Source organism: Melanerpes formicivorus, unplaced genomic scaffold (assembly GCF_026170545.1).
Source record: "Melanerpes formicivorus ecotype bairdi unplaced genomic scaffold, bMelFor1.0.p_v2 SCAF_39, whole genome shotgun sequence".
In the NCBI taxonomy this organism is placed as follows: domain Eukaryota; kingdom Metazoa; phylum Chordata; class Aves; order Piciformes; family Picidae; genus Melanerpes; species Melanerpes formicivorus.
This window is the reverse complement of record NW_027142391.1, coordinates 168087-194220: the sequence shown is the minus strand read 5'-3', so window position 1 is coordinate 194220 and position 26134 is coordinate 168087. Positions and strand designations below refer to the sequence as shown.

Here is a 26134-nt window from a genome sequence, read left to right as displayed (position 1 = left end):
TTGGTATGACCTAAGTACATGGCATGAACCCTATGGTGACTGTCAGACTATTTTATTTGTTCTTTCACTGAAATCATGCATTGTGATGCAAGATAGAAGCAGCAATCCAAAAATGATAACACAGCTGTCTTCCAGCAGCTTGGATAGCATGTGACATGGTCAGAAAGGGCAGTGTGTGAGAGAAAAGTGGGAAGGTGCCAGCTACAGACACACACAGCTCCCTGGTGGTCAGTACCTCTGTGTTTGGTCTTTGAGAGGTGTTTGCAGTTACAACTTTTTCAAACGAAGTGGTTTCTTTGTGCTGTTCAGTTTCAAGTAGTTATTTTGGGAGACTGGTCTTCATGGAGTTTCAGAACCACTTTTTAAATTGAACACGTTGCACTCAAGCGCTGCGAACTCGGGGAGCTGCCTCCTTTTGTGCATGGAAACGTTTCCAAGTTATAACGAGTTCTCCTGAGAAAGCGTTGTTCGCTTCCACATACATGCTCCTCTAGTCTCAGACTCCCACTTTCTCCTGCATTATTTTGTATACAAATTGGGCAAAGCTCTCTCACGCTGAAGTCACCAGCTAGGTAAAGCTAGCGTCTGACTGATAGGGAGAAGCTGTCCTGGGCTGCGGTGAATCTGACCGTTGATTAGCCCAGCACTGTCACGTGCGCTTCCAACAGGAAAGCTGCAGCTGGGTGAAGAATTGCGGGAAGTGGCAAAAGAAGATGCATTTATCCGTACTGACTTGACTCGCTGCTGCATCTGACGTGTTAATCAGTTGCGCTTCCACTGTGTTTTGCAAAGGTGCACTCTCCCTTCCTCTCAGTTGCGCAGGAAGAAAAGCTTGTAAGAACTCCTGTATGGGGTTTGCCATGAGCTTTCAAATCCCTGGGAGCAAAGTTGAGAGGTGAGGTTTGGTTTCTCACTCCTTCGGTCTTGGAAAGCTACAGAGTATTAATGACCCTAAGCTTTTTAAAAGGAGAAAGAGAAAAGTTGCTGCCGAGCCCCGAAGGCGTCATGCTCGGGCTGGCTGGAGCCCGGTAACGGCTCGGCGGCCTGCAGCGCGGGGAAACGGCTCGGGAGCTGCAGGGCCGGCAGCGCCAGCGCGCCCCCGCGCGGGTCTGTGCGCCCCCGCCACGGCCTCTTTTTCCCTGCTTCCGGACGGGGCGGCGCCCGGGTTGAGATATAGCCGCCGCTGTGCCTGCGGGGGTCCAGGTGGAGCCGGCAGGATTTGGCCTCTCTGACTGTGAAGGCGAAGGTCTCGGCCAGTTTGGGTTTAATATTCGGCCTCTCCCAACTGTCCGGGGCCAAAGCCGGCGAGGGTTCCACTCGTCACTGCTTTGTGCGTGGCTGGATGGCCGTCGTAAAGCTCGGGCGTTAATTGTAAGCTGGACTGGTTGTAACGCGGCCACCTTCCTCCTTGCACTGCTCCGGGGCATGCAATAGCATCCTGCCTTATCGAGGAGACTTCTGCTGGCCAGGCTGGTCTGATGACGCTCAGATGACAGGAGAAGTGTGGCCTGGGAGAGGCAGCGTGTCCAGAGCACCCTGCAGCAGCTCCTGACGTCTTCAGCAGCCTGCGAGGCTGAGCAGCCCTGAGGTAACCCTTGTGCCCCGTTGTCGTGTTAAGCGAAGGCTGGGCCGCGGGCTGGGCCTGCTGGCTCTCTCTCAGTCGAGTGGCAGTATGCTCCTCCAGTGGAGAGGTGAGCTAGGGAGTGACCGAAGCCTTGGCTGTTCCCACAAACAATACTGTTGTGCTGCATCCAGCACAGGGCACCGTATGGCTAACAAATCCTACAGAAGAAAATGGCCTAACAGTAGGAATAAACCATTTAACTGGAAGCGAAACAGCTCATCATTCAGGCTTGCCCTTTGTCTTCAGACCCCCATGCAAGTTCTCCATCAGCCTCTGTATAAGGGAGGAGCTTACTGGCACTTGTCTTGCTGCCGTCCATTTTTCAAAGTGTGTCTCGGGCAGGGCTGTCTACCTCCGCGGCTTTTAATGAGGTAACCACTTCAGTTCCTTGATTTTTGTTGTTTTTTTTGGTTTGGTTGTTTTTCTGGGTTTTTTTGGGGTTGTTTTTTTTTTTTTTTCCAGCATGACGAGAAGATAGTCTGTGAAAAGGCAGCCTCTCCCTCCCACCAGCAAAAGCAATTCAGGCTATTTTAGTTCCAGGAGCAACAGAATGTGTCAGGGTGTGTCCTGTAATCTCATCTCCACCCAGAGTTGTTAGAGGCCTCTGCATTGCCACGTGCCTGTCACTGTGCTGGAGTGATGTAGGTTGTGCATCATAAGAGCACCATTCAAATTGCTTAAGCTCTAAGTGCAGGGGAGTGCAACCAGGATGCAGGAAAACTTTTCTTGAATAACTTGTCAACATGATAGATGACACATGAAGTCACTAAGTGCAACCTAATATGGTTGGAGTCTCGGGTTTCCTCTGGACCTTGCTTAATAGCCAGTAGATGACAACACAGAGATTGCAAGGCAATGAGTAACCTTGCAAAGGTCCTCTTGCTGTTCACTCATGTCTCCCGTAAACCTAGTCATGCAGCAGTTGGACTCAATATGGCATAAGCTGATGTGGTCCTTAGTGTGAAGTTCCCTGAAGTAACCTCTGGTAAGCTCCTCAAGAGCTTTATACCTAAACACTGCTAAGTGTATAAGGCTGTTTGTAAGTGCCAGCTGCCTTTCAGAAGGTTATTTGGGAGTGCTGATTGTGTCCTGGAAATTGTTGTGAGCATAATAAACACATTTACAAAGGTAAAATAAATACTTTAGGTGACAGCAATATACCTGTCACCTGGGTAGGTGGTGGGCCAGAGATCATTCTTCTTCTGAGTCAAGTCTATGTTTGGTCCAGAGACTTCATGTATGGAGGGTCTCGTAGTATTTTGTCACAATGGCTTAGTGTGCAGTGGTTAGCATCTTCAGGCGGATTCAGGGTGGTGGTGGTGCCAGGTGGTAATCTGGCATGTTGTTTCTTCTCATGTTTTATGGCAGTATATTTGTGCTCTTCCTCCTTTGTGGCTTTCACATGGTGTGAGCGACAGTTTTAATCTTCAGCAGGTTTTGAGCATAGAAGGGATCATCTCTTCCTCTCAACCACTTTGTAAGGAAATGAATGGCAGTAATAGTTCCCATGTTTCGGTGGCATGCCACTTAAAATTTGGAATACCTAACACCTTTTCCAAAATTAACCACAACCTGGGATCAAGGTGCACACCAGTATACAAATAATATAGCAACAGTCTGTGAGCAATCATGGGTGTGGCTTCCATGTATGATTCAGAAAAAATAATGAGTTGTGTGGATGAAAATAGGCATTTGGGCAGGGATTATGCAAGGCCTGAATTACAGCGCAGGATGGGTGGGGGTAACACCTCCTTCAGCTTACAAATGCTAATCACACGCTCAGGAGTCAGAAATCTTAGCAGTGTTGTTTAACAAATATTAATATATAGTTAAACATTGTGCTACATTTTCAGTGCTAAGGAGCTATGAGAAACTGAACATCTGTTATGTGTTTTTAAGTGAATAGAACTTGCTTGGGAAAGAATGCTGTCAAGAAAATAAAAGATTAGGCTACTTAAAAAGAAAAAATAAACTCAGCACACAAAAAAGGCAACAGGCTACCTAACTGCAGAGACCCTACAAGCAGACAAAATAGTGCATCTGTTTACCTCCACCTCAAATCTCATTCTTGACAATAATCTAGAGAATATGTATTTAACATAGAGTTTGTAATGCTACAAAAAGTGTTTGTGAGTGCCACAGTCTGTAATCATAAGTTTGAAGGGTGGGAATTCCACCGTGAGTGATCTGGGCAGCATCTTAACCCTGAATTCCTGATAAGGCTGTTTGAACACCGTTAGCCCTTGCAAAATTCATGCCTTTGTCCTGGCTTGGACGGATGCTTTACTTTATCAAGTCAAGCTTACCCCTTCACTCAGACTGTTTAAAACAAAACCAAGGCTGCAGTAGGAGGAAATCCAGTTTCAGTGAGAGCTCTTCTGCAGCTTCAGTGCAGTAGAATTGTATCTGCAGTCTGGGAGCAAACGGAACATAGTAATGGCAACGGGAAGGGTTGGTAATCTGAAATTACTTCAGAATCTAATTCTGGTGTCAATTAGCATGCCTTCAAATCAGGTGGTTTTTCTGCTTCAATTTCTCTTATGATGCAAGAGAGATTGAGGGTCTCAAGGTTTTTTTTAACGACCTCTGATTACAGCTGTTTGTTATTTCCTGATGTTAGCGAAGAGAAGTTAACATCGTGGTGTAGTTAAGTAATGGGACTTTTGAATCGTCGGGTATTAACACAGCCTCTTCCTTTCTGGAAAAGGTATATTGAGACAAAGATCCTGTCCATTAGTAACCAGCCAGACTCAGCTCATCTGAATTGATTTGCATGAAACCCACAAAGCAGAGGGGGTCTTTTGCCAATGCTGGACCAGGCGGCGCTAAGCAACACTGACTGTTGCACAGGGTAGATGTGACAGATGCTTCTTGCTCCCACTGCTTACATAGGAGAGTGGGATTTGCATGTGATACCAAAAGTTTTGAGCCTGAAGTCATCCTACCCCTTCTTCCTACCAGCTTTAGGGCCAGGCATATGATTGAAGTCTGCTCAGTGATCATGGGTTCGCTGTAGGGCTGCTCTGGATCCAGACTTCTGTAGTTTACAGTACAACTCTGCCACACCATGGCTACTTCCTGTGACCCACGGGTCTTTCACTAACATGGCTGGGTCATCATAACAGCACTGCTGAGGCAAGAAAGAGTCTGCTGGGTGGGTATTAGCAGTATGCATAGCCCACTTCTTGAGTCAGGAAGCTTTACCTAAATGCCCATCTTACTTCCCTGCTTTGACACAAATTCCTTGACTCTCCAGACTACAGTGTAGCAAGTCATAATTGCTTTGAAGTGTGATTATTCCAGTCAAATCTATCTGGCAAGGGGCTTCCTCCTCAGAGGCAAGCTGTCAGGCCTTGCCTAGGTGAGCCCAAAAGATCTGAATATTTAAATGTGATCAGGCTGTTGCAAAAGCATGTTGTGTCCTGACAAGTCTTATCATGTGCTAGGGAATGAGCAGAGAAATATCTCCTGGCCAAAACTTGCAGAGCTTCTCCCACAGCTCTACAGCCTTAATTACTCACTTGGAAAACAGAATACAGTTTTTGGATTGTGCACACTTTGTCCTTCACGACACAGGAATCTGGTGTATAGGATTTTACAAGATTTTACCTGCCTTTTTCAGTGATCTCCTCACCATCATCTAGAGACAACTATTGAGTTGTGGACCAGCTGGGGACAAGTACTCAGGGAAACCATATTATTTTGGATTTTTAAAGGGAAAGTGGCCAAGTTATTACTGTAACATTAGCCTATAAATTACTTTCCTTATACTGGTGAGGCATGTGATCTCTGTAACTTGTCTGAATGCCTTGGATGTAGCCAAGCAGTTCTGGTCACGATTTTCTATTTAGGCTCAGACTGGTTTATTTCTCAATTTCACTGTTTAACTTCTGGAATGAGACTTATCACTGTGCTGTTACTGAGCTAACACACCCAGTAGGAAAGATGGCATCACTGTTTTTTGATGCTTGAGTAGTGGACAGTATCAATAACTGCAGGAAAGGCGCATGCGGTTCTCTATCAATCGTTTTTCTCCGGGGCGGGGGTAGGTAGGATAAAAGTATGATGTGTTTTTTGGAATTTCAGAAAAGGCTCTGTAAGGCCATTCAGAAGCATGTTTTATAAAGGTTTACAGTTTTTCAGTGCTATAGATATGAAAATAGTTTGTACTTGGACGTAGATATTACTCTGAGGAAATGAAAAACTCTCATTTTGATACATTAGCAGCAAAGGGTTTATCCTGGTAACCAGGGAACTTCAACTCCTAACAAGTGAAAAGTGCCAGGGTACAGGGCTGGGGAATTGGTAATCCCTCCATTTTATACCCAAGATTTCAGCTCTTAGTCACTTTGGAAGTCTCTTTGGCTTGCCTTGTGCAAATACTAAGCAATAGAATCAGGCTGGCATGAGATGCTATGAGACAGGACAGAAGCTTGTCCCATCAGTGCACTTGCAAAGAGAACAGTGGATAAGATATGGCAGCAGGTGTGATGGATTGCTTTTACTTCAGCCAAGTGCAAAGCCTTCTACAGCCAGGAACAGAGAATGCCCACTGAGATGGGCTCATTTTGCAGTGTGTGCACTAGCCAGTGGCTTTTCCCCACTGAAGACAGGGAAGGTGCTTACTATGGGCTATCTGTATGAGGAAGCTTTCTTCCTTTTCACGTCCAAGAGTGGCTTCGCTCACATTCTGAAAGCAAATGCTTGTAAAGGTAGCACTGAGATTTGAGGCCTTGGGAAATGCAAGTGCTTCCAGGTAAGGGCAGAAGAATAGCCTGCTCTAGAGCAGACCCGAGTCTGTGCGAAGTCTCACCATTGACAAACTGCAGCTAAATCTGCTGAAGTGTTGAGCTTTTTGCTACAGCCCTTATTGGTAACTGAGAAGCTAAGTTATTCTGGGGTCCCAAGGTTGAAGCTGCTCAGATTTAAGGGTAAAGTTGCAAATATTAACTTTAGTTTTCCACCTTAGAAAAATCTAAGGGGCAAAGGAAAAGCAGAGGTTTCAGTAAGGTGAATATTACAGCCAGCTGCCTTGCACAGGATTAGAGAACTTGTTTATGTTTTGGAGACCAGTATGCGTGGGTTCTTAGCAGTTACAGCACAGCAGCAGGTTTTTAAGCACCTACATAAATGAAACTTATCAATCTCCCCAGCTAATAAAAGCCAAGTAATTAAGCACTACAGAAAAACTACACCTGATGTTTTTTCCAGAGCATGATTCCAAGGATGGTAACCTGCTTTATTCTGAAGCAAGATCATTCACAAAAAATGTAAAGACTTCAGACTGCCAGATCAAGGCAAGTACTTACCTGCACACACAGCTAAAAGATCTAAGTTGTGTGGTGCTTCGTATCTTCAGTAACTTCATCCAAGGCTCACATACTACAGTTAAATATGAAGAGTATGTACAGTATCTTTCTCCTCTTATGAAAACAAAAACATATCATGCTAGTTCAGCCACACTTAATGTGTACAATTTGATTCTTCTAATAGGGGAGAAACTGAAGACAGGAACGCTGCTGCCCTCCCTCTCTTTTTTGTACAATGGTGACTGTGGAAATAGAAAGATTTTTAACAATGATAGGCCAAGTAACTTAATCTTACAGAATGTTTTATTGCCAGCACAAAACTATACACACCATGCTACCAGGTAGTGAGTAGGAATAAAAATGAATGGTGTGCAGTGCCAGTTATCGAACATTGCTGCAGAAACCTGAGCTTTCATTAAATGCAGGCCAAATTCCACATTGGTTGCACATTTAACATTATTCACTTTGAACTTTCCAGGAAACACAGAACTCAAATGCACAATTCTATACACTATTCAATAAAGCAAAACCCCCAGTGTATCATAAATATTTTGTAACTTTATTAAACTCATGACAATATTCAAAATACAAAGTGAATTCTTCTTTTATTCAATACTGTACATAATGCAGAAATATCAGTGCATTTCTATAGCATGTATTTCACCTTCATTTAGTTTGTACTAAAACAAATAAAAAGTAAGCTTTAAAATAGCTCCGACATCTCATTCAGCAGTTTAAACTGTAAACAGCTCGATTATTTCTGTTAGGAGGAACACCTTAACGTTCTGTACCTCCATTAATGAGCACCCTTTCTCTTGTGCTTATCTGTAAGAAGATAAATGTAATCAAAATGAGCATGAGAAACTGCTAATGCACAGATGTGACACCTCAGTGAACTGAGGAAACAGCAAGAAGCAGCATCTGAAGCAGTAAGAGATGGGACTGACACTGTTCATAAATGGAATCATGTGGGGTTTTTTTCTCATACCCTCTTCCTCCCCTAAAATACTGATCAGAAACCAAAACACAAGACCAGCTTGTGCTATGTTCCTGTATTTAATACAGTCAGAATTTCAGACTCTAGGTGAGCATGTAGCTGTTGCTACCTACCTAAACAGCAACATGAAGTTGCTCATATCCTCTGCCAGTTTTAGGTCACTTTCACACTTAGCTCGGATCCATCAGGAAAAGAGAAGCAGCAGAGGTTTGGCAGTAGCTGGTCCAAATATCTCCTAGGAAAAACGGCCAAACTGAGCCAAGCGACTGAAGTGTGTCTAGCAACTGAAAGAATCCACAAAACCTATTAGTGTCAAATTAAGTTTTAAAGTAGATTCATCTTTTGTAACACGCTTCCAATATGCTTGCCAAGTCTTGAAGCGGCTATCAGATCTTGCAGTTACCTTCTAACCAGGTTGGCATATGCCAGTCAAAGATGATAGTTTGTTCTCAGCAGTTACTGTGTGAAAACACTTTTGGAAATACCTGATACAAAAACTGTACTGCATTATCTGCTGTCAGCTTTCTAAGTAATTCTTAAGCAAACACAGATTGATTTTGTTGTGGATGATAACGTGACTACCAAATACGTTCCTCTAGGTAGCATGTAACTGGCCAATTGTGACTACTATCCCTCCATGTTTCTATGCAACCTTTGCGGGGTTCCAGCTGTATACAGCAAGACAGAAAACAGTCTTAAGAAACAAATCAGAGATATGCAGCATAAGGACTTCATCCATTTTCCAGTTCTTGGAGGACAAACTGATCCTACTTCGTTATCTGAGAACCTCCAGAGCATTGTAACATGCTAAATGAGCTGAGACCATGCTCCCAGAGACTATGGAGAAACCACATAAGACAGGTGCTTTCGTTTCAGATGACCAGTTATGTCCATTCTGGGTTTTGAGTCCAGTTTTGTTGGGGCTGAAGTGGCTGTGCAGTCTCTAGGCCAGGACTGAATCTCTGTGTTAGAGCTACTCTCTTCTGCTTCTCTGAAGTATTTCTCATATTTGTCCAAGTAAGGAGGCCTTTCAGGAAGCAGATAGTAGTGTGTGGAACTGGCCTTCTTACCATTTTCAATAATTGGAAGAATGCAAGGGACCCTGTTGGAAGATCCTTCACTGTTTTGTCTTTGTAGAGCTTTGCTGCTGACATACTTAGGATCAGGTGCAAAGCTCTGGGTGGGGGGCATAACCCCATTGAGGTATGATGGCAAGCTTTTGGGACTTGGTGTACGGGAATTGCTGCATGACAAAGGTTCCCGTGGGGGCACTTTTGGAGGCCTGTCTTCATCACTGTATGCACTAGAAGCAACTTCTGCTGACCATCTTCTGTAATCTGGTTTGAGAGCCCTTGGAGGTATGGGAACCCTTGGTGGAATCTCTGGTTTATCTTCATCAGAGTTTGGAGAAGACCTGTTTAAGTGTCCAGATAGTCTTACTACTGGTTTATTAAGAGATCCAGCTGGCCCAGAATGGGACCTTCGTAAACGTCGATGCAGCTGCTGTGGAGGAGGATAAATACTGGATACGTATCCACTGAGGCTTTGTGTAGGGTTGGCACCTTCTGGTTTTGGTCCTGTTGGTGTATCAAAGTATGCATAATTGACCTGTCCACAGCCCCTAAAGCTCCGCCGACTTGGAGCACTAGACTTAAAAGGAGGAAGTTCATAATCTTCTAACAAAAAGTCAGTATCTGAGCTAGTCAGGAATTCCACTTCTTTGTCATCCTCGTCTGGAGTAAGGGTTTCAGAGATAGGCAGAGGGGGTAGTGGCCTAGAGCTACGGTCACTGGAAGATGCAGATAGAAGTTGAATTGGCCCATTTTTCATTGGCATGTGAGGATGTGCTGCTTCAGAAACACAGCCCATGGTTAACGACAGTTTACTAAAGCTAGGAATGAGGTGGTCTTCGGGTCTTGAGATTGGCTGCTCATTTTTGGAACTTACAGGAGGTGGACTGGGTTTCTGAGGTGGGACTTGGATGCAGTTTTCAGCAAAGCTGTGGTCATTTGTGGAAGCATGGTTGGAAGAGTGCCCTACGAAAGTGAGAAAGTGTTAGAAATGCTTTTCCAAGTAACAGTCTAGTCCAGGACTTTGCCATTGCATATTTAACCATTTAATTCCTTCTAATGCAGCAGTAAGTAATGTCTGCTTAACGACTCCAGTAACAAAACATAGATATTATGTTTTCTGGTTGAGGATTTATATGTTTAGTTAAGAGAGCAGAAGACTGTCATCTTACTGCCTTAGGCCATACTCTAGTTAAATGAGGTTGTGAGACGGTAAGTATAAGCAAGAGAAAGCAGCTACAGCTGGAAAGATCCCAGCAATGGACTATCATGGAACAAGTGCTGGTTTACTAACTGGCTTTTCTGTCAGAATTATAATGGCAACTCAGGCCTCGAAGTACAAGAAGGTTTTTTGTTTGCTTTAGCTTGATCGTGTTAGTTTAAAATGGTTGGTTGGTTTTGGGGGGCTTGAATAGTAATATTTGATTGAAACATTTGCATCCAGTCACCAGAGGGTAGCCCTCTAGCCAGGAGAGCATGTTCAGTCTCCTGAGGATTTTTTTTTCCTGCCCAAGACCAAATCCATGACACTAGCTAAATACACGTCAGGCTTTATACTTACCAGTGGATGATAAATGTTGCTCTGTTGATGGATTCAAGTTGTATGCCACAGCTATAGGGTCCACATTAAAGAAAGTACTAATGAAAAAAAAAACCAACAAAACACCTTTGCTGTAAAACAGACCATAGGCCAGTACACGTACAAGTATTCTTAACACTCCTCTCATATACTTGAAGATGCAATAGATCAAGCTTTAGCCTTACTCACTTTTCAAATCCACCGTGGCTACCCCAGCAGGTTTTCAGACTCCCCATGCCTTGACTAGTATGAAGAAACCCATTTTTTAATTGGACTCTCATCTCCTGAGCAGCAACTCCTGCAGTTGTCATTGTGCACTGCTCTCTGGTGGTATCTCACGACCCTAGAAATTCAGCTCTTGACAGATTTCTTGCAGCTTTCATTCCCTTCAAAAGAGAGAAGGACATAAATGTCAGCAATGCAAACCTGATGTGTTCATCACTCAATTTCTGTATTTCTAGTTATCAAATAACTCTGTAAAAGGCCTCACCAATAGGAAAATCTTACCAAATTTGTTAGTGTCTGACTTGCAAAACTGAAGTACAAAATAGGTAAGTTTTCTTACAGAATTAAACTGTGTAGAAAAGTATCAGTAAAGCCATCGACCCATGGCATCTGTGCTTCACCAGCTTCAGCTGCACAGCACCTGCCAGTGTTCAGAGCAACCACTGCCTTTCTAGCAGCCACCTCTCTTTCACTGGATCTTTTTGTTAATGAGTTTATGGTTTTTAATGTAGCCAACACAACATCTTAAGACTAACAAATGGCATTTGCTCCAATAAATAGGAATTACTGACTACTAAAATCAGAGTTCCAAACCTTTTTGTATAAAGGAGTTGCTATTATTAACTTAAGCATTAAGATACTTTAAACTAGCCTCAAGTCTTCTAGCCATTTTAAACAAATGCTACGTCTAGTGATTTGAAATAATCTCATCTTAAACTGTCTTGCTGTACTCACATTTTATTTGAATGTGTGAACAATGCTTTGCCTGGCACATTTATAACAACAACAACAAAAAAGTTGGCAATTGCTTTATATTGAGCAAGTTTAATTGTTATATTGATCATAGTTTAAGGAACAAGTTAGTTGACTCACAGGGCTGCTTTGAGGAAATTCAGACTGGGTTATTGAGGAGGCACAGAGTAAAAGTAGTCAGCTTTCTGAGGGCAGGAAAAATGAAGTCCCAGACTATATACAAACACTTTCTCTGGGTCTGTGCTTCATCTGCACAAATATTCTAAATTTGGCAAATATAGTGTGATGTTACACGGCTGTTCAAACCCAAACCAAGCACACAGCACCAACCACCCCCCTCCATGCCCCCCTGTATCTTTCTTGAAAGTCAAAACATATGATCAGTTTCTTTACATGAACTTCCACCTAGAGAAGTCAAGCAACAATTCAGGGCCACCTGTAACAGTGCAGTATACATGTCAAGAGAACTCCTTTGCAATGTGGCACTGTAATAAAATGGGGTACAGACACAATTAACAATTTGTGCTTCATCTGTTCAAAAGCAGGCGTTCTGTGCAGGTGTGTGGTCTGTATTTTCCTTTGAGAGGATGGACAGACCCCTAAGCAGAACTGTAAACCAGCGACGGCTTCCAAAACCCGAGGGGGTGGAGGTGACTTGGACTCTGCATCGTGGCGACAGAGACGGCGGGGGCCGGGCCGGGCCAGCTGCGTTCAAGCGGCGGCGGCAGCTGTAAATCTTTCCCTGGTGTTTTCGGACATGCTCCGAGAATGGCACCAAGCACCTGGCTCCGCTGCTTCTCTTCTCAGCGAGTTGCGCTGCAGCCGCCCCCTCTGCCGGGGGAAGGCTGTGAATCGGATGCGGTGATGCCTCGGTACGCGAACCCCCCGGGGGGGGCGATGTGCGGGCGATGTGTATTTGTGTAGTTTCGGACCGCGGCTGGAAGCGGTCGGCTGAGGCTCCCTGGAGGGGTGGAGAAAAGCGGTCGTTGCTCCGACCGGCTTCCAGGGGTGGAAAAAGCCGCTGATTAACTGTAAAGGCAAACAAAGGCTCGGCTGAGAAGTTGTGAGGTATTGCCAGGTGACCAGGATGTCCCAACGAGTCCACAAGGAATTCACACTGCAGGAGAATGACTCTGTGTCGCTGGGAGGTTCCATCATATGAGGAAGAAGAACTGGAATGGACTGATACTTGAGCCTGAATGAGAGACTGTGTGGAAGGATGCCCAGATGAAGACCTGGACTGTTGCTAGACATGTCATCAGAAGAGTTCTAATTTGATGATATGTTTTGGGTGCAGGGATTATGGTATGGAATAAGGGGTGGCGTGTGGTGGTTTAGGCTGGGGGCTGGCCCGGATGCCACTACACAGAACACACCTGGGAGGTCCCAAGGGGTGGGCCCAGCCCAGGGGGTGGTCAGAGGCAGGTATTCCATTTCCCATAATGCCCTGCCCCCCTATAAAATGCCCATGCGGGATCTTCACTTCCTCTTTCGTCCCCAGCTGCAGCCTAGGTAAAATGGCATGAGCCGCCTCCCTTGGGCCTGCCCAGGCCCAAGGCTGGGTTGGGGGGGAGGAAAGAGCCCTGGGGGTGGGTTTGGGTGTACCCCCAGATGGGGATGGGATGTTCTTGGGCATGTTCTGGGATCTCTCTCTTTGTCACGGTGCTTGTGGTTCTCTGTAAAGCTTTCATTGGTGTTTGTTTTTAAATTGTTTTTCTATTTAAACTTTCCATCACTTTTGCAATCCCTTTGTCTGAGTTGTTGTTCCTGCCCGTGGTGGGGAGGGGGTTTGCCCCAACCCAATTACACAGGCACCCCGGGATCAATGTGAAAGCCAACACCACTATTTGCCTTTTACAAACAGCTCTTTGAGAAAGAACTCTGCTCTGCTTTTCCAAATTTGAATGGGGTCCACTACTGATCATCCAAGCAGTGGACACAAACCAGATTCTGACTGCATATAGCCTTATGACCTGCAAGACCTAATCACATTCTCTTTTAAAAAGTATGATGGCTTTTTTGGTCTTGAGTACCAGTGATTACCTTTGTGTCAGCACGAGTGGGATGTTTTTATTCACCATTAGATATTGAGTGTATTTTAACCAGGCATTTAAGAACTCTGGACAGGAGGCTGTTAGGTTTAACAGAAGCTAACAAGGGCCAAACAATTTTCTGGCTGCCACAGCCAAGGATTAGAGTCTCGCTCTCCGAATTTTAATAAGCACTGTTTTCCCTTTTCAGACAATCTCCTTAAAAGCTAGCTTAACCCCAGAGATTTTTGTGTTATGTAGTCAAGCTGGCCCTTTGCAGCAAGGGGAATTGCAGATTTTCATAGTAAAATTAAGGATAGAGGCCCAGGAAGCAATAACATTGTTCTGATTAGCAAATGAGTTCATAATCTCTAGTAGCCCTGCAATAGCAGTTCTCCCTTCCAATTCTGTAAGTGCAAGCAAAACCATTGTCTGTAGGGGAGCACAAGACTGGAGAAATACATCTGTCAAAAAGATTTCAGCAGTGCAGTGCCAGCATAGCACCAATTCTAAAATTACTTCCCATTATGTTAACACAGTTTGCAAAGAAAACATCCATCACAAGAGCTCACACTGTATTGAGCAGGGTTTTTTTCCTGTGTGGCTCACAGATATTATCCTATTAACAAAGTATCTGCAAAAGAAATGGAGAGTGAATTAGTGATCTTAAGGCTAATGTCTATGAAGGAGTTTTCTGCTTTTATTTCAGCATGTTTTGAAGTGAAATGCAAATCACAAGTTTAAAAACCCCGATCAGTCACAGCAAATGATAGTATTCCACCTCAGCACACAGACAAGATTGAACAAGACCATGAACGAGACATTGATTATGCTATAAAACATGAGACATAGTGGGGTGGCATCGCTGTAGTTTGAGAGCACATCTAATATGCTTGCTATGATAACATACAACCCTTGCAGGGCTTGGTAAGAAGACCAATCTCCATTAGACACCATGCCAAAACCACTGTAAGTAATTACTGTGTCAGCTTTCTGAATGCTGTCTAAATCACAGCTCTCAGGACTGATAGTTGTGCAATCACCTCTCTGAAATCCCTCTGGAATGTTACGCTCAACTTCTGAAATGGACTTAAATATTTACATACTCCAGGGAAAGGTAATCTCCACTTGTTTCAATCAACTCTTTATTTTTTAAAAATAAAGAACAGACAAGTTCTGCAGCCATAAAAATTGCTAGCTTCTAACAATGACCTCTTTGTGAATTCACAGAAGGTGACTTGCCTCAATGTTTCAGTGGGGAGTTGTGAATGGACAGTTATGAAACTGTTCTCCACGCCTTAAGCTAGGAGTTAAAGAGGTAAGACGTGCTCTTTCTTTCACCAAAGCACCTAGTTACTTTTTCAGTGGCGTCTGGATAGTTGGTACTTGTATTTTAAAACATGCATAACCTTGTTTGAAGAATCAGTGTATTAAGAGGGAGCCATGAGGACATGTAATTGAGTACAAACTGCATTTCGTAGAGTGTGCTCTTACTAAAGCTGATCTGCACATACTTCACAAGGCTACTATTTTCTAGGAACTGGCTTTAAAACAAGTCAGTCATGAGGATATAAACACCACTATAACAATTCTGCCTCCTTAACGACTTAAGGATCTAACTTAAATAAAATCAAGCTATATTTGTGAAAGAAAATGGACACTATGCCGTAGTGAAGTGTTCTGGATCTCACACTTGTTCGCCACTCATTTGCACAGAATAGGATTTCTGGTTAGTTTGCTTGGCTGGCCCTAGTTATGCACAGATTACATCATGGAGAAAGAGTGAAGCATTTGGAGCACTTCTGAAGCAGTTACAGTTTCTGTTATTCAAAAGAAATTGAGTTCAAAATAAAACTATAGCCAGTAATTAGTACAGGGCAGATATATCTGTTATAAGGCAAAGTAACAGTGCAAAAGATACTTTGAAATAATTTATGCTGTTCATATTAACAAATTAATCTTTCTAAATATTAGAGATGAGATTTTAATAATTACAAGGTCAAATATACCTTCAGACTTAAACTGATGTGTGATGAATAATAGGATGGGTATGTGTAAGCTGAAAGTGGTCCAATGTATCCCTAAACAGTAGGGTATCTCCACAGTGAGGAATGTATATGGGGATACATCTGAAATGCTTTGTGAGGTGGAGCTACATAAAGCATCCCAAATACAGTTTTCATGCGGATACATATCACTAAATATTGGTGTTATACATAGCAACAGCAATCCTCTGCTGAGAAACTAAGAAGCCTTCGCTTGTACTTTAGCTCAACATCTATCACTGGTCACACACAATTTTGTTGCTCTGCTCTCCCAGCTCCGATGCAACCAAATATCTGAGGCAAGTCAGAGTCATAGTAAAAGCAAACCTTTCTGGTATGCACAGTAGACCAAAGCACGCTCTAGAATGTTTTATTTAATGGGGAGTAATTTGCTCTACAGAATTTTGAATGCTTACACAAATTCTGGACAGACTTTGTAAAAAGGCATTACTCTTGACAAGTAGCTTACACTTCTTGTAAGAAATGGGGGAGAAGTAAGATCCACTTACCACTTTTGAGAGGGGAAGAAATGTGGCTACCTTAAATCCACAACCTATTTTTGCTCACCTTGCCACCATATATCTATAACAAATCTCAGAAGCAATTCACAGGAGGAGGGGCACATTTTTGCACTACACGTCATCTGCTCCAGCTAGCTGTTCCTTATTTGACAATGTGATGTAGTTTCCTTTGACTTTCTATTTAATGAAAGTATCTGAGCTAAAGCCAGCCTTTTAATATTTAAGTATTTCAGACTTCTAATTGGACTTGTAAAAGCCTAAGAGCTGTTAGTATACCTTCTGGAACGTCATATACTTAAAAAAAAAAACACCCTGGTTTTCTAGTGGTGTTACCATTCCCTAAGTGCTTTTGTCCTTAACTAGATGAACTCTCAGTAGCTGTTACTGAGAAGAATCAGCTTCACAAGGTGGCTAGTCGAAATCTACTTGTATAATAAAAACACAGTTGCTCTTATTTCCTATTCACAAAACTTCCACCATGTAGCTCAGTATTCCTCACAGTCACAAGCCAGATCATGCTCAGATACAGGTGTCAAAAGATTCTTCCAATTGTAGGAATTCTATTCTTTATAGTCATTCTATAAAGGAAGCATATTCTTAGTTTTGAGAGATTCTTCTGCACATGCTGCCAACCAGAAATGGCCCATTCTGTGGCAGAAAAAAACCGCAATAAAAATGGTACTTAAATCATAGGAGGTTGCAAATAAAATTAATTCTACAGGTTCTAACCCAGAGGATGATGGGCATGAATTTAATGAGAGATATCAGCTGAACATCAGACAGGCAATGTATTTTCATTACATTAGTAAGTTATTTTGGAATATACTCAGAGAAATGCAGTTCATCAAGGAGTTTAAGTTCAGCTAAAATTTGGGCTACTATTTTCTGGTCCTATGCAGCAACTGGGAGGAACTTGTAAATTACTAGTAGAAAACCAGTAATTAAATAGCCAGACAATTCCCTTGCCTCAGCTTGTCAGATTTCAGATGCATGCTTAAGGTATGGTACTTGACCCTCCTGAAAATTTCAATGTGAATACAGCCAGTTTACATTCAGGAAACAAAAATTCCTTTATAGCTGACTCAGAGTCATGACCATAGCATTAGACATGCTGTGATAAGTTTTAATTCTCTTTTCCACTACAGAGAAGTGGAACGGTTTTCCTCTGAAATAAGCCCTGTACGGCAAAGGATGGCAAAGGCCTTTACCAAGAACATACATCTGGTCCAAAGATAGGCTTCTAGCAAAAAAAATTGTCCCACATAGACAGATTGCTAAGGAAAAAAACCTTGGTTTGTGCATAAAGTGACACGGGTGAATTGAGCAGTTTGGTTTCCTCTTTGAAAGTTTTACTAGCTTGTAAATGCAATTCATAAGTGCATTTGTGATGCAGAGACATAGTTCACTCGTCATTCCAGTAGGACAAAGATTCAAGTATCTCCAGACTGACCAAAGAGATCTTGCCACCCGGAGCCTTTCCCGTCCAGTTTATCAATATGTAATTAAGTACTACTGTTCTTTAGATCAAGCATAACATGTTTCAGCAATACTGCATAGAGTCCCTGCACTACTGACACGAGACCACTGCAGTTTCAGAGTCACTCTGGACTGCTCGCTTTGCATAAGCAACACACTGAGAGACACTGCACATACTGGAAGGGTCAGTGGTGTCTCCAGATTTAAACACCACAGACTGGCTATTTTAGAAAATCGAGCATACGTGCCGGGGTATTAAGTCATGAAGAAATGTTTATTCTAAGTTAAGACAGCCTAAATTAGAGTGTGAAGCACAGAGCACGATCCCGCAATGCGGTCTCTGTTTACTCACAGGAGCAGGAGAAGCAGCTCGGAGGCGAGTGCGAGGGAACACCGACACTTTTGGGGTCAGGAAGAAAACGCAGGGCACGGCAAGCTGATTTGCAACAGTGTGGCTACGGACACCGGCTGACCCCGAGCGGGTCCCATCTAGAGGCACTTCTGCCGCCTCAGCGCTTCCCATACTCGTGAAACCGCACTCCCTCCGCAGCGAGGAGAGCACACGTTGCCCCTGCGCGAGACGCCGCCCCCCCAGACCCCGCAGGTAAGCGGCACGGCGGCAGGTCTGGGGCCCCGGTGCCAGCGCTGCTAGCATAAAGGCAGAAAACGCGTTCCCGCTCCTCCCCGGCGCGCCTCCCGGGCCACGGCGCTCCACCACCCCCCGCGCCCGCTGGCGTGGGCCGCGCCGGCACTACGGCATCACGCCAGGGGCCCGGCCGGCCCGGCGCCGCAGCACGGACGACCTGCAGGTACCGCCTGCGGCTGCCCGCTCCGCTGGCTCTGGCCCCGATTCCTCTCGGCGGCGGGGGGGGGGCGGCGCGGCAGGTACGTGGCTGCCCCGGGCCACGGCCGAGCCGTGTCGAGTATCTCAAATACACGGCGGCTGGCAGCAGCCGCAGCAGCGGGAGGTGCCCCACCGCCATGACAACAAGCGAGGCGGCAGAAGGCGCCGCCGTGGGGGCCCATCACTTACCCCGACAGCGTCGCGCAGCCCCGCATGTCCCCGACGGCGCCACACGCATGCGCCGAGCCGCGACAGCGCCGAGCACTGGCGCGCCGCTCGCGGGCGGCCCCTCTTATACCGGGGGGCGGAGCTGGCAGGGAGCCCCGCCCCAGCGCGGCCCTTCGTGCGTTGCGCTCTCGTAGGGAAACGCCTTAAAGGGGCAATGGCCATGCGTGGGCTGGGAAGGTGTTTCGGTGGTTCCTAGTTGGGTGTTGTCAGGAGGGTGCGGGCCTCGTTAGGTACGGGTAGGGAGCGGGGACTGCATTGGGCCTGGGCAGTGTTATCCGTTCCTGTGAGCCCATATGCGATGTGTCCTCCAGGCAGTGCTCCCGGCTTGGCGCCGTCCCTGCTGTGCTGCTTCCCCCATCTCCGCGCGGGCCTGCGGGGCCACCTGTGTCTGAGCTGAACGAGAGGGGCCGGAGCCTTCGTCGAGTGAGCTCCTGGCAGGGGTAGCCGAGGCGCTGCCGACTTTGTCGTGGCCTGGCTGCGCGAGCGAGGAACGGCTGGGGAGCGCGGCCAGCGCGGCGGTGGCGCGGTACCGCACCGCGAGCACTCGCGTTCCGTCCCTTCGCGCAGCGGGGAGGTAGCGCCGGTAAAACCCTGCTGGCTGCACTGAGCAGATGCCTGTTTCGCGAGTGTTCGGCGTCCTTCCGCGCGCGCGGCATCTGCTCGGCTTTGCCTGAGCTGTGCGCTAATATTTTAGGAGAACTGCTCGCTGTTTCAGTGACCTGTTTGTTACCAGATCCCTGTTTGCGGGGGACTGGCGGCGGATACTCGTTTTACTGCCTCACGGCATGTCACCGTCCAGCGGCCGACACTGCCGCGGCCGGTCATCCCGCTCAGCTTCCACGCAGGTCCCGTCGTGCGGACGGCGGGATGCCCCTTCTCCCGGCTCGGGAGCGGTTACCCTGGGACGCTTCTCTCGACGTCCAGCCGCCACCAGGGAGCACTCACTCTCCCTCCCTGAGCAGGCTCTCCGCAGCGGGCGGTCCCTGGGGCGCGGTGCTTGTACGCAGCCCCTCTCCTTCGGATGGTGAAGGGCGTGCAGCCGGAGCCGCCGTGCTCTGATTCCTCTTGCCGCAGCTCTTCTGCTGCGGCGCGGAAGCTGGCTTCCCCCCGCGCTTGGTGTCGCAGTGTTCTTGTAAGCACAGGGAGCGCTTGTCTTTAGGTACCTTCAGAAGGAAAAAACAACCAAAGCTTTCACCATTGTAGGAGTTGCTGTTGCAAATTTCCTTTTTCTTGAACTTTGTGTTGAAATAAATTCACCTTCATGTGTGATGCGTTATTTGGCATCTTAAGTACTTACGTGTTCGTTATCACAGACTCGGCAGGGTGTTCTGTGTCTAGACAGCATTTGCGATGGGAAAAGGCAGAGGTTCTTGATGAAAGCTGCTATGTAAAGACTTGTGAACATTTGCAGGTGGTGCTATATACTGCAGCAAAACCAGAGCGAATTTGGGTGTGTGTTTGTTTTGGTTTTATTAGTTTTGCTGGACAGAGCAAGTGCTTGTTGATGGAGTTATAATAACTCGTGCTGAACTGTACATACTAAAGGTCATCTTCCAAACGCTTTGCTGTACTTGAGTTGCTCTGGACTTGAAGACTGTGAGTAACTGTTTCTGTGGATAAACTGCATGCAACACGAGTTGTTTAAATTGTTCTGGTTGCATAAATGTGTTGAGAAAGTGTTTTGGTTTGGTTTTTGGTGTGTGGTGGTTTGTTTTTTTGTTTGTTTTCCTTTTAATTGTTGATGTACATACTTGCTGATGGTGCAAATAGCCCTAAATGTTGTTATGAATGGATGCAGGAGACAAACTCTTTTTTTCCTAGTGTGTTGACCGTGGCTTCAGAAAGACAAACTCTCGCAGTAGGTCTATAATGGAACATGAGGAATAATAGACCTTTTGCTTTTTAATTTGTTTATGACAGAGGGTCTTTGCTTCAGGAAAAAGCCGTTCTGACTTTCCTTGCAGGTGTTTCCCTATGGCCTCTCTACCTCCATCAGCAGGCCTGAGTTTGCTCTGTTAGATAATTTAGGACTTAGTTCCTGTGCATGTAATAGAATTTGTATCTTTTACTGTTGAATGACTTTCCCTATGCCCTTTGTTTGTTGAAACCCTGCTGCCTTGAATTTATGATTGTTCTACTGAATAAAAGTGTTTAGTGCATATTTGTATGCAGGAAACTATTACATCCTTGTCTCTCTCCCTTCTTTGCAATATGAAGTCACTTTGGGATTCTTAAACTACCTTGCAGTTGTGTAGGCATGCGTAAACGACTCTTTGCTAATTGCTCTAAAGACTAACCCCTAAGTAATCTTGGTCATTCTGGTTGGTTAATAGTAGTTAATAACAAGTCTGCTAAAAAAAAAACAGCTCAGGCAGTATTACAAGATGCTTTAGACTTATTTTGTACTCTGTTTTGGAGATGGATGTCAGACTTTTCTGTATTTAGCAAGTGCCCGAGTTCTGGGACAAAGAAAAATAAATCACTTATGCTATTCCCTTCTATTCAAGAGTTCTATTTGCAGAAGGAATCCTTCTGATACTGATCAGAGTTTAATTTCTGGCTTGCTTTGCCACTTAAGCCTTTTGAATGATCTCAGTTCCCTTGATATTTCCCATTTTCAACACTCACAAGTTCTGATTGCTATTTCTGGGCATAAATGTAAGCAGCAGCTAAAGAAGTGAACAGCAACATATCTTTAGGAAGCTAGGTGATGAAAGCAAAACTTCTAACTAGCAAGGGAAGCAATAGATATATTTTGAATATTCAACATCAGCTGTAGTTTTTGTATGGACATTCTGCAGATAGTAATGAATTTTATTTTCTTTTTTGTGAGTCAACTTCTCTAAACAATAACTTTTCGTTACAGTAGCTGCTGCTGTGTTATTTATTAATCCTAATTATTTATGGCAGCTGCTCTCAAGCAGGAAGCTTGGGAGTTTTTTTTTACATGTTTTCTGGTAAGTGCACTTCTGGTCTGGTTACCTGAAAGGGAATGAATAGCTTAGACACTCTTCTGCCTTGTTAATGACTAGAGACGGTAATTGTTGTAAGTCATCAGAGAGGAAAAGCTTTTCTGAAGAGTAAATGAAATGTGAAGTTGGTTGTGGTGGTGCTAGTTTTTGCATGACTAGTTGTGGGAATGAGGGTGGTGTAGATACTGCAGCCCTTCAAGAACTACTTTTGCAAAGCTGTGTCTGTCTTTCACTTCAGCTCTTCAGGTAGCCTTTGTGAACCCTTCAGTAAGGGATTGCTTGGGGAAAGAAAACTTAGGAAACAGTAATGCAGAAAGTGGTCTAAGAATAAATCTTTACATCGTGAGAAGTCTCAAATTCTATTGTTATTCATCAGAATAAAATTCATCACATTGATCTGAGAGTGGATACTGACTTCCAAAGTCAGTAAGTTGTCACATCCCTCTTATGTCTTAAAAATCACAGCCTTTAGCTCAAGCAGAAGCAAGATTTGCTCAGTAGAAGTTAAACAGTGTGCAATCATTAGGTAGTTTGATTTCATATGTCTTTCAGGTCCTTATCTTCCATTCTGTTTTGTGATAGTCTGGCAGAGTGGATCTACATATGAGTACACAGGTTAATGAGTCTTCATGGTACTCTTTTACTCTACTGATACATGCATTATAATAATATAAACAAAGTACAAAGACTATAAAATTCTTAGTTACCCAAGTTTCAGCACTTAGCACCCTGAAGTGAAGGAAATCAGCCTGAGCATCTGTTCCTTTGAGGAGAAAAAAACCCCAATACGTATGGGATGCATGGGAATTGTAGTGTCACTGATGTGATAACAAGTCTGAGGCTGTGGTGCAGCAGTGATAAACTCATGTGCTGCTATGTGTGTGGAGAAATCATATTGCCCAAATCACAAGCAGTTTATACTTCTATTCTCATGGTACAGGAGATGTTATCCTGTATATTGTGGTACTTACTATGGGATAAAGAAAGATGTGTAGATGTGCAAGGCAAGGAAGGGGCAGAGACAGTGAGTTGAGTGTGAGACATATCCATAGATTAGCAATGCAGACTCTCGCTTTGCAAGGAGAACAGCATACTGCTGTGCAGACCTAGTGCTGAAATTCAGCTTTGTGCAGAGGCCATTACTCAAAGCTTTGTGCAAATTCACTCTAAGCTAGACTTTAAAGCAATTGGATAGCACTAAATTGCATTTTAACCTCTCAGTAGAGACCGACACAGCCAATCTTTTATGCTTCAGGCATACGGAAGTGGTTTGTGAGGCAAACACACTATCTAAAATGGAAGTATAGCTTGGCTTCTGTGAGCTCACATCTGTGTACCCTGATTACATCTCTGAATGCTGCAAATGCCAGAAGTTTTACATGGCTTCAAAAACTAGGGACAGAGGCTGTAGGTGAAGTGCCTTGTATGAGGCTGGTAGAATTGGACAGTATTGGGTTAAGCAAACCTTGGAATCTGAGGCAATATGACTGCTATTAGGATATATCTGTGTTTTGCTTTCTCTTTTGTATTCCATTCTTTTCTGTCTGTGTCTGGATACACAATGATTTAGTTCTGCTTACAAGAGTCAACTCAAGTCCTTGTTTCTGCAGATGTGTCCCAAACCCTTCCAAGGAAAGGAATGTACTGTGTTATTTCATAGATGGTAAATAAGGGAATGGTTAGGAGAGCATTACAAAACTTTTTCAGTGTGAGGATTCATCATTGCTGTGAACAAGGAACATGTGCTTACTTTGGCCAGATGAATATGAAAGTAGTTACACCAAGGGCAGAATGAGTCTGTTGCATTTCCAGTTTAGCCAGAAGACCCACAGAAGGGAGGAAACTCATGGGTCAGTAAAGGAGGGCTAAATTAGAGGTTAGCATATTCAAGTGTCTAGACAGCAAATACAGACATACTACAAAAGTCAGTCTGTCAGGGAGTGGAGAGTCTAGATTAAAAAGCCATTTCAAAGACATGTTGCCTGGTTGGGGTAATCATGTGCTGAGACTTTTTCAGTACATAAGCATAAACCGAGTGAGGGAAGAGATCAAAAAAGGACACACAGATTGGCACAGATTCTATGGCAGCTTTACACTAGGGTGGAACTTGATAAATTAAAAATAGCTGGCTATTTACACTTGTGTTCCTCAGAAATGGCTACAGCCACATTTGGTTTTTACCATCTGTTCTACAATATTTGAATGTCTCGCAGAAATGTTATGTCCATTCTGCTGCTACAGGGGCATTGCTGTATGGTCCCCCCAAGCCGAGTTCATTCTTGCTCTCGGTCACATGAACCGGCCTCCAGGAAGCCAAGCTCTAGTCTGGTGAAATATGCAGAGCTCACTTAATCCATTAGATTGGATGCTTTTAGGGCAGTGTTGAGAAATGGATTCACTGCCAAATGTTGGGTGGATCTGCAGAAATGAGCTGACTCAAATCCCAGTCTAACTGCCCTGGTGCATCCCATCGCCTTCCTTACAGAGCCGGCAGGCTTGCTTTCACTGTAATTTTATGCCCTTTAGGCACGGTGTTTCTCACAAGTGTGGTATTGTACATAATGACATATTGGGGGATGTTCAAGGAATCAAGCCATGTGCAGTGTTAGGGTCTGCAGCACCGCTGAAATTCGTTTTCACTACTCACATGCTCATTGCATTCACCACCTTTGTCCATTCAACACCTTTGTTTACTATGCTATTTCTCTTTTGGTGTGCTTTCTTCTGCCGTGATCATCTCACCATATAGATGATGTCTTTGTGGTGAAGCTGAACAGCCCAAGAATGAGAAGATGTACTCACGCATTATTTAGCAGATAGAGTTGTCTGCAGTGGCTGTTCTTCAAAACAACTGGAAGCTGTATGAATAGTGACACAGGGCTCATCTTGAGCTGTTACACCCTATCTTGTATGCTGGCTTTGATAAACATCTGAAGTGAGCTTGCATCTGAAAACTGCAAAGCGCTCCGAGTGTGTAGTGTCTCTTATTCCTGCCAGGGAAGGATTTCTTTTTGCGCCAAGAGATCTCAACTGGTATTCCAACTGCATGGAGCATATATGGTGCAGGGGCCTCTGAACTAGTCCTTACACAGGGTAAAGTTGATTACTCTATCAAAGACACCAAGGCAAGGGACATAAATTAGATCAGGTAGGCTGTGTGTGCAGGAGCTGGTCCCAGCTGATCTGGTGCACTGCAGCATATGCTGCTGAAGCCCTGCATTCAGTGAGTCTATCTCCAAGCACACCATGTTGTACTGTGCAGCATGAGATGTGTGGATTGATGTGGACAGATGTTTGTTAGTCAAGACCAAATGGGAAGTCTTGAAATATAACTAGTATATTGTCATCAGTTTTAGCTGTTGAGTATTTTGTATTGGCAACCCTGGAAGTCATTCGTATTTTACAGGCATAATTGTGGCAGGTTTCACCAAGACTGAAAACAATGGCAGCAATGTTGGGTTTTGTTGCCTTTTTGATGTGTGTTCTATCATTTTTAAGGCAAAGTCATAGTCTGCTATTTTGGTAAAATTTTTTATTTATAGAGTATCATCAATAGGCGTGGCTTATGATCCCTACAGAATAAGTAGTAAGCAAAACTGACAGCCCAGAAGTATAGTGTGCCACTGAAACACAGCCCAGAGAAGTTTAGAATGCCTCATATATTGGGTGGATATTTGTGAGACCTCTGAGAGCAGAGGAAGGCAATTTTACAAGATCTGAGGGTGGAGTAGTGTGTGGTGCCAGAGAGGTAAGAGCAATGAGCAGGCAGGATGCTGGTGGTATTGGTCAGGGGGTTCTCTTCCCAGTAATTTCAATTGAAACAGTATTTGGAAACAGTTCTAAGTGTATCACTGTGGAAATCAGTACTTTGGTATCTTGAGTCTTACAGTATAAAGTAGATTTTGCTCATATTTGAGATTCTGCCCAAACAGGATGTGTGAAAGGGGACACAACAGTCTGACTACTTATATTTTGGGGTGTGTGCCTGTATTTGCACTGATCCCTTGCTACAGACATCCCCAACAAAGTGAGACTATGTTGCTGAACTTGCTTCTGATATTTTTTGTGCTGTCAAAATCTGATGTGTATTTCTAATGTCTGGTTTTGAATGACATCTTTAATTCCAGAGCCTAATGCATGCTTACCTGACTGCCTCTTTGTGCCTACTGATGAACACTGATTTTTAGAGAAGCTGTTAACACAAGTGCAATGCGACCAGTGAAAAAAGATTAATCAACATCTCTGAATTTCAGCTCTTGTCTGTACATGGAATTAAATAGCTGGCATTTAAAATGTTTATTTGGAGGTATTTTTAAATGTTAGTGTCTCCAGTTAAGGTTATGTATGTGATCTAAATAGCCTTTGTGAGGTTTAGAGGAAAAAACATAAGGGCATGCCTTTAAGATCAGGTTGCCTCAAAACATTTCAAACTGAGAACTGAGGCATGAGAATAGCTTTTCA

At 44.3% G+C, this 26134-nt stretch overlaps 2 protein-coding genes and 1 long non-coding RNA gene across 12 annotated transcripts in view; 2 read left to right on the top strand and 1 right to left on the bottom strand.

Moving 5' to 3' along the window:
- Positions 1–1159: 1159 nt before the first annotated feature.
- LOC137451024 (uncharacterized) lies at positions 1160–13301 on the top strand. Its single transcript, XR_010989710.1, has 2 exons — positions 1160–1588; positions 12100–13301. It is a non-coding gene; the product is annotated as an uncharacterized lncRNA (long non-coding RNA).
- On the bottom strand, positions 7483–18723 carry ERRFI1 (ERBB receptor feedback inhibitor 1). 2 transcript variants are annotated; one of them, XM_068158094.1, is made up of 4 exons: positions 18663–18723; positions 10769–10965; positions 10562–10638; positions 7483–9966 (listed from the first exon to the last, which is right to left on the bottom strand). In XM_068158094.1, exons 2-4 carry the CDS (start codon positions 10888–10890, stop codon positions 8768–8770), a joined length of 1398 nt encoding a protein of 465 aa, XP_068014195.1. In that variant the 5' UTR covers positions 10891–10965; positions 18663–18723; the 3' UTR covers positions 7483–8767. The 2 variants fall into 2 exon arrangements, with proteins under 2 accessions (XP_068014195.1, XP_068014193.1); XM_068158092.1 differs by lacking the exon at positions 18663–18723 and having other exon boundaries at positions 10769–10981.
- SLC45A1 (solute carrier family 45 member 1) overlaps positions 18114–26134 on the top strand; it is a 50804-nt gene continuing 42783 nt past the window's right edge. For 3 of the 9 annotated variants that reach the window (XR_010989707.1, XM_068158086.1, XM_068158087.1), the window contains exon 1: positions 18901–20297. The gene's annotated coding sequence lies outside the window, so the exon portion shown is untranslated. Of the gene's footprint in view, positions 18234–18899; positions 20298–26134 lie in introns of those variants that run through there. The other 6 variants (XR_010989708.1, XM_068158090.1, XM_068158091.1 and 3 more) reach the window with 5 other exon arrangements.